Here is a 7,995-nt window from a genome sequence, read left to right on the forward strand (position 1 = left end):
CTCAGCCTCTCCACGGCCACAGTTGATAAAGGCTGGTTGAATAAAGGTCTGTGTGATGAATGGGGTGCTCTCACAGCTCCCTCCCTCACCTGACAGACCCTTGAAGGCGAGATCCCTTCTCAAGTTCCCAGCCATTCATGGCCATTAAGGGCCAGCCCTGTGCCAGCCACCGAGCCAGGTGCTTCTAAACACATCCTTCCTCACTCTATGCCTCCCCTCTCACCTCGCCCCAAGATGGGAGCATTTTCCTGCCAGGTTGCCGGCCTCCTCCTCCTTCTGCTGCCCTCCACCTGTGAGAGGATGTGTTTGTGGATATCCAGTCCCGCTGCTCTCCCTCAGTGGCCTCATGGCCTCGGCTGCTAAGCATGTAAGGACTCTATCTCACTTAATCCTAACAGCTCTGTGAGATGGGCACATTATTACCTGAAGAGATCAAGGTCCTGAGAATTTTGGTGATGAGTTCCAAATCATACCTCTAAGTAGCAAGGGCGAGATTCATACCACTTAGGTTAAAATCCTGAGCCTATCACACATGTAACCACCAGACCAGACCGTCCGGATGGCTCAAGTGCTCTCAACCCGCAGATCAAACGCCAGATGCCAGGACGCCTGTTTGTTAGAAGGGAGGGGGAGCGAGTGGACCTTTCTCCTTCAACATACTCATCTCAGAGTTCACTCTCTCAGGAATGTGACTCCCGTCCACCTAGCTGCACAGGCCAGAGACCTGGAAGTCACCTTGTCTATTTCCCCAAACATATCTAATACCAATTCTGTCCTCTTTGTCTCTAAATATTTGTTGGCTCCACCAGACTCTCACATTCCCCATTCCCACTCCCTGGGTTCTGCCCACCATCATCTCTTCCCATAACGGTTTCTCTTCCTTCAGTCCTGCCTCCTCACACAGCACAGGTCTCAACCTATCGCTACTACATGAAGTTGGCCGTATCATTCTCTTGCTTAAAATCCTTCAGTGGCTTCAGAATAACTCTGTCCTCAGGATAACTTCCAAATTCTTTTTCTTTCCTTGAAGGCACTAGTTCTCTCTAGTCCCTAAGTCTTCACACGTGCTGTTTCTCTTCCTAACAACACCCTCTTGTCCTCATCGCTACCAGCCTCATCCAGCTAGCGACCTTCTTCGCGGGCCCCCTCTCCCCCATGGGTTAGTTACACCTGATGGGTGCTTCCACGTACGTTTCACATTTTAGCAATTAACACACTACTCACTAAAGAGTATCATCATTAACTTATCTATCCTTTTATTAATTGAGCAGATATGTACTAGTTGTTAACTACGTGCCATAGTTACATACATACACGGTAAAGACTCGGACCTTACCCTGGAGAACAGACACCATCTCTCCTTCGGCGTCCAGACGTCTAACAGCAGTTGCCTCACCTGGCCAAAGAGCCAGCGAACTGACCTGCGCGATTCGACTGTGCCACGCGGACTTCTGGGAATCGTAGTCCCCGGGTTCGGGGCTCCCATTATGGCGCAGGCGTATTCTGAGTGAGGCGCTTCTCCTCTTAATGCGCATGTTCCAGGAGGCGGAGTGGTACAAGTGCGCATGTCTAAAGTGTGGGGGTGCGGCCGAAAAGGCGGTGCGCTGCGAAGGCGGGGCTTCGGTGACACCCGGCGGTCGCTGAGGATCTCGGCTCGTCTGTGAGGATGGCGGGGAGGGGGAAGCTAATTGCGGTGATCGGAGACGAGGACACTGTGACTGGCTTCCTGCTGGGCGGCATAGGGGAGCTTAACAAGAACCGCCACCCTAATTTCCTGGTGGTGGAGAAGGATACTACCATCAATGAGATCGAAGACACTTTCCGGTAAGGTAGCCCGCGAGGCTTGAACTGGACCCTTTGCTGCCTGGTGGGAGCGCGGGGAGGGGAGGGGGCGGGGGGCGGCACTGGCTGACGTGTCAGACCCCGTCCTCGAGGGTCGAGGAAGTCGGTCCACCGATTGGAGAGGAGGCCACTGCGGCCCAAGCTCCCTTTGGGGGCTCGGTGGGAGCAGTCCACAAAGGGCCCCCTCACATGACCGTGTGTCAGGAAAGAAGGGGAACAGCTCATGACGGACGGGCACCGCCCTTTGGTCCAACCTGGCCCGCCAGAGCTGAGCTTCCAGAGTGCTCAGGCCTGGAGAGGGCCACTCTCAGCTCCCGGTTCACCGGTAGAGCAGGCCCTGGTCATTGCAAGCGCTGGAGTCTTGTGAGTTGACTCCGGAAGGAACCACTCAGTGAACACCTGGGCAGTGGGCTCGGGCTTTCAAGTGTTTCATCTCCCTTAGAAGCTCACAATCATCATGTAAGGTAGGGGTTTATTCCCATTTACTGGTAAGAAAACTAAAGTTCAGAGAGGTTACAGGTACACACTAAAGTCATACAATTCGGAAAAAGATGGAGCAAAGATTTGAACCCAGTCTCACCTTTTCTGCCTTTCTTAAGCCAGGGCCACTCTCTGCTCCTTCAGCTCTTAGTCTGCTTTGGAATTTCCCATTGTCCTGAGCTCAGCAGACAGAATATCAGGACTGTCCTACCTTCTACTGATACCTTGCGCTTCAAGTCTTCATTTCCTGTCCTGGGTTAAAAGCAGTAACGTCAAGCTGTGGGTGCAGGGGTGTCCCTTAATCCAGGAGGTGACCTGGTGATTAGAGTTGAAAGCACCAGGCCCCTGTTCTTTCCCACACCCCTTCTCTGGAGCCCCTATGCCAAGTGCCAGGAACAAACCTCTCCTGCCTGTTTTCCCCTAAACAGTCCAGCCCTAAGCTGCTGGCTGAGACTGGTTCCTGTTGCCTGGGGTATGATCAGCTCTGACCCAGGAGGCTGATCTCTAAGCAGTCTGGTAAAGTGACTCAAGTTGTCATGAGAGAAGGACAAATTTTACATCAAGATCTTTTCAAGTTTCCAACCAAAAGGGACCTCTGAAATCATCCAATCGAACCTGCCTTAGTGTCTGGTAAAAAATAACTACTCTGTAAATAGTTTTTATTTTTTAATAGTAAATAGTTTTTAGTGAGTAAATAAATGAATGAATGTGTGGGTGATCACAAGAAAGTAAGAGCCCAGTGCCAGGTTCCTTCTGTGTGGAAAGTGTGGTCCCTTCATTACTGCTTTTCCTCTTCCTATGCTGTGTTCCTGGCTCAGGCCAAACTTCCCCTCTGATCCACCCCCTGACCTCATCCGCATAGACCATAAGTGGTCTGAACAGTGCCTTCCCCGCTTAAAAATTTTTATGGGGCCTTCCCTGGCGGTCCAGTGGTTAAGACTCTGTTTCTTAAGGGGCACAGATTCGATCCCTGGTTGGGATGCTAAGATCCCACATGCCACATGGTGTGGTCAAAAAATTTTTGTGTGTGTGTTTAGAAATTTAATCTGTTTCCTTTTCCAAAGTTAACATGTTCATGTGGTTTACAAATTAATATTTAAAAGATCTACACATTGAGAAGTCACACTCTCAACCCCTGACCTCTTCTACTTCATTACTTCCTTCCTTCATGTATTTTTTTTCCATCTTTCTGCTTTTTTTCTTTATGCAGGTAAAAAGAGACTGGCATATATAGTCTTGTCCTCTCCCATTCTTACCTGAAGGTAGCATAAGGAACACACCAAGCTCCAACCCTTATCTTCATTAGCAGATCATTTGGGAGTCTTCCAGGCGGCGGGGGTGGGGGTGGGGTAGGGGTAGAAGCCATGCCCGTAGCTTTTGAATGAAATTGACTCTAAACAAAGTGGAGAGTTTAGTGTAGCACCCTTTTCTCTTGTCCACTGTGCTCTCTGGATTAAGCTCATTCCGTCTGTGGTCCAGCCACCAACTCAGAGTGGGCCACCCTGGACTCCCTTCTCATTTCTCCCTCCAGGCAGTTTCTAAACCGGGATGACATCGGCATCATCCTTATCAACCAGTACATCGCAGAGATGGTGCGGCATGCCCTTGACGCCCACCAGCGCTCCATTCCGGCAGTACTGGAGATCCCATCCAAGGAGCACCCGTATGATGCTGCCAAGGACTCCATCCTGCGCAGGGCCAGGGGCATGTTCACTGCTGAAGACCTGCGCTAGAGGACTCCCCTCCGCCTCGCAGCCTCACTCCAGCCTTGCCATCAGCCCGTCTCTAAGATCTTAGCCTCTGAGTTCCAATTCCCTGCCCCTTCCCATTCCACTGACAGGCACCAGAGCTGGGGTGCTTCCAGGTTGCTGGGGCTCTGCCATTAAAATTAAGGCTGGTTGGGGTACAGGAAACCTGAGTGTCTTCTCTCCACTGCCTCTTCCCTGTGCTGTTACACAGTGTCATTATTGATGTTAAATTAAAATAACGTTCTTGCTTCTCTCCAATCTGAGGCTGGATGCTAGAAAGGACATGTGTGGAAGGAGACTCTTGGGGGGGCGGGGGGGGAGATTTGATTGGCAGGGCTGGAAAAGGTTTTGCCAAAGACCCAGGCCTAGAAGAGTTAGACCAGGAAGATTGTGCCAGCCTGGTCTTCTGAATTAAAGGTAACCAGCCCTGGCAGGGAGGAATGGAAGCAGGCTTGCGTCTAGACCCCTGGTGCCCCTGTTTGAGTCTGTATTGGCTAGGAGGGGTTGGACTCTCAAGGGATGGAAGGAGGAACCACAGCAAACCTGGAAGCCAGAGATACTTGGCTTGAGTCTGGCAAGAGGTTTGGGGGGCAAGGCTCTTAGCCAGTGGGCCCTGGCCTGAGGCTGCCTCAACAAGCAAGGCAGGTGAAGTATGCTGAGGGCATGGCCCTGTGTGAGGTGAGGCGCGGTTGCCGAGTGACTGTCCCTGGGCAGCCACCTGCTGTCAGAGGGACTCTGCTTGCTGTGCTCACCCCTTGGTGGCAGGCACCCCGCGCCTGCTCCTTCCTCTGCCACCATGTCTCGGCAACTCAGCATGGACACGGTGCGGCAGAACTTCTGGAAGGAGGAGTACCTGAGGGAGAAGATGCTGCGCTGCGAGTGGCACCACAAGTACGGGTCCCTGGTGAAGGCCAAGCAGAAGGCCAAGGCTGCAGCCCGCCTGCCGCTCAAGCTGCCAGCCCTGTCCCCCAGAGCTCCACTCTCACCCCCGCCTGCCCCCAAAGCAGTTCCTTCCAGGGCCTCCAGCCCTGCCCTGGAGGCTCCTATTCAGTCAGAAATGTACCCAGTCCCGCCTGCCACCCGGGCCCTGCTGTACGAAGGCATCTCCCACGACTTCCAGGGCCGCTACCGCTACCTCAGCACCCGAAAACTGGACATGCCAGAGAAACGCTACCTCTTCCCCATCACCACCAGCTTCACATATGGCTGGCAGCTGGGTGAGCCCCAACCTCCCGGAAGTTATCCACCTCACAGACACAGAGAACCTGCCACGAGCCAGGCAGCGCTCTTGGCACTAGACACATGGACACACCTTTTGGGGGCGTTCATTCTAGTGGAGAAACATAAGAGCAAGAGAGGGCCAAGTTCCAGAATGAAACGGCGTGATGGGCGAGGAAGCAGGGGCGTGTGCCGCTTTAGGACGGATTGTCAGGAAAGGCCTCTCTCAGGACCTAAAGGCAGAGTGAGCTAACTGACGAGGGGGAGGAGCCTGGGTTTTATTCTAAGTTTAAGGGGAAGCCACAGTGAGTTTTAAGCAGGTGAATGATACTGATTTACTTAAAAAAAAAAAAAAATTACCCTGACTATTCTGTAGGCAGTGGCCTTTTCAGGGGTAAAAACAAACTCTGGCAGATGGTTGAGTTATCCTGGCAAGAAATGACAGTGGCTTGGGCTAGAGTGATTAGCAGTTGCTGCTGCTAAATCACTTCAGTCGTGTCCAACTCTGTGCAACCCCATAGATGGCAGCCCACCAGGCTCCCCCGTCCCTGGGATTCTCCAGGCAAGAACACTGGAGTGGGCTGCCATTTCCTTCTCCAATGCATGAAAGTGAAAAGTGAAAATGAAGTCGCTCAGTCGTGTCCGACTCTAAGAGACCCCATGGACTGCAGCCTACCAGGCTCCTCTGTCCATGGGATTTTCCAGGCAGGAGTACTGGAGTGGGGTCCCATTGCCTTCTCCGATTAGCAGTTGAGCTGAAATCTATTCCGGATGTGATTTGGAGGAAGACTCAATGGAACTTACTGGTAGTTTGAATGACAGAAGGAAAGAATGCAATGGCAACACGCAGGTATTTGACTAAAGCAGCTACAGCAGGGGAGACTGGGGGTAGGGAGAGTGCTGGGGGGTGTGAAGGTCAGCGTTGGCTATGTTGTGCTGGAGGTGTCGGTGATTTGGCCCTCTGGAGTGAGGTCAGAGCTGAAGACACAGTTTGGGGGTTATCAGAATATAGGTGCTGTTTAAAGCCTTGAGAGTGGGTAGACTCACCCAGGTTGCTCCAGAGGCTGGATCACACAGGGAGAAGGTGCGGGGTTGAGGGGGAACACAGTGATATGTAAGGACGTGGTATTGGCAAGAAGGCTGTCCGTCTGGATTGACTCATGGTCGTCAGCTGGGTGGGAGCGGAGCGAAGGCAATGGTGTAGTTTGAGCTGAAGAGTCAGGTGTGGGACAGAGAATATGCCAGGGAGTGTCATGCGTTTGCTGCCTGATGAGACTTCCTTTGCTGTCTGTGATCATGAATTTCAAGTGAGACTACTCAATCAGGTGTTTTCTCCAGTTCCGGCACAGAAAAGGTGGATGATTGAGGATAAACAGTTGAAATTTGGCCTTAACAAAAAATCCCCCCAGGGCCCAAGGGGGATTTGCCCCAGGATTTCCTCTCCCTTTAGAGAGAGGAAAGGGAACAATTTCCAAATGAAAGCAGAAGGTAGAAAGAAGCCCTATCTGCCCCAGAGAAGTCCAGCTCTGTCTGTCCCTGTAGCAAGCACAGCTGGGAGTCCCACCACCCACCTCTGTGGAGGATTCTGAGGCTGGGGGAGGTGCTGGCACACAGCTGACTGGCATTTGGCCATCACTGCTGATCCGGGTGGGCAGCCAGCCAGCTCCCTGTTTCCATGTAACTCCCGCTTCTCAGAAGCATTTCTTTTTATTTCTGCACACTTACAAAGTGGATACAACACAGGCAGACTCCTAGGGCTATGCAGGCAGGGCTGCTGTGCTCTGCCGGTCCTTTTCCCAGAAACCCACTCCTGGCCTCTGACATCTTTTCCCAGGCCCCCCAGTGAAGCAAGAACTGGTCTCCTGCAAGATGTGCCGCACTGATTCTTTCTTCCGCAAGAATGGGGCCTTCGCACTACTCGATCCCCGGGATTTGGCCCTCTGACCTTGAGCAGCGCAGAGGGCTCAGGGGAGGGAAGAAGAAATAACACACCTCCTGGTGGGGCGAAGCTGCATGTATGTCTGTGTCTGGCTCTCCCAGGCGCTGAGGCTGCGTTCTGGGCCTTTCTGAAACTCCCTCTGACCTGCCGATTGCTCTCTTGCTTTTCCCTTAACCTCCCGTCTCTTTAATCATCTCCTTGAGGATTCATCAGAGACTTAAGAGGGGCCTCGGAAGGGTGAGCAATACTCGCCAGGTTCCGCGGCGCCGGGGGGCCGTAGTAGCTGCTGGAAGTTCTGGGTGTTCCTGGGGAAGAGTGGACTTTCATTCCAGATGTCAGGAAAAAGTGACCGCCACCACTCCACAAGCCTCCCCGCCCGTCCCCTCACCTGGCCCCGAGGGCTCGCAGCCGCCCGGTCCTTTCCCGGTGCGTTTGCTCCAGCTGTTCCCGTAGGGCGCGTCGTCGCCCTGCAGCGTCCTCCTGGGGCGGGACGGAACGCTGAGCGCCCGCCCGTGCCTCCCGCCCCCGGGGCTCGAAGCGGCCAGCAGAGGGCAGCACCAGGGTCGGCCCGCTCCGCAGATGTTATCGCAAGTGCGGGATAGACGCCAGTCAAAGCGATCCAGGTCGCGCCCCAGCACGGCCACCGGCCCCCGCCCCGGCCGGGTCGTTTTGGCCCCACCGCTTTCTCCTGGGAGTCTTGCCTGTGGTGGGAGCTGAGCTGGGCTCGGTGAGGGTTCCAGGGGGTACACCCGGCAGTGGCGGTTCCTG

General features: G+C 53.6%; 2 protein-coding genes across 2 annotated transcripts; both read left to right on the forward strand.

Moving 5' to 3' along the window:
* Positions 1-1,606: 1,606 nt before the first annotated feature.
* Positions 1,607-4,289, forward strand: ATP6V1F (ATPase H+ transporting V1 subunit F). The gene is made up of 2 exons (XM_068973162.1): positions 1,607-1,824; positions 3,854-4,289. The coding sequence occupies exons 1-2, from the start codon at positions 1,667-1,669 to the stop codon at positions 4,053-4,055; spliced, it is 360 nt and encodes a 119-aa protein (XP_068829263.1). The 5' UTR covers positions 1,607-1,666; the 3' UTR covers positions 4,056-4,289.
* Positions 4,290-4,866: 577 nt separating this feature from the next.
* Positions 4,867-7,232, forward strand: SPMIP1 (sperm microtubule inner protein 1). The gene is made up of 2 exons (XM_068972366.1): positions 4,867-5,287; positions 7,123-7,232. The coding sequence occupies exons 1-2, from the start codon at positions 4,867-4,869 to the stop codon at positions 7,230-7,232; spliced, it is 531 nt and encodes a 176-aa protein (XP_068828467.1).
* Positions 7,233-7,995: the final 763 nt, after the last annotated feature.

The sequence above is a fragment of the Capricornis sumatraensis genome, chromosome 5 (assembly GCF_032405125.1).
Source record: "Capricornis sumatraensis isolate serow.1 chromosome 5, serow.2, whole genome shotgun sequence".
Classification (NCBI taxonomy): Eukaryota; Metazoa; Chordata; class Mammalia; order Artiodactyla; family Bovidae; genus Capricornis; species Capricornis sumatraensis.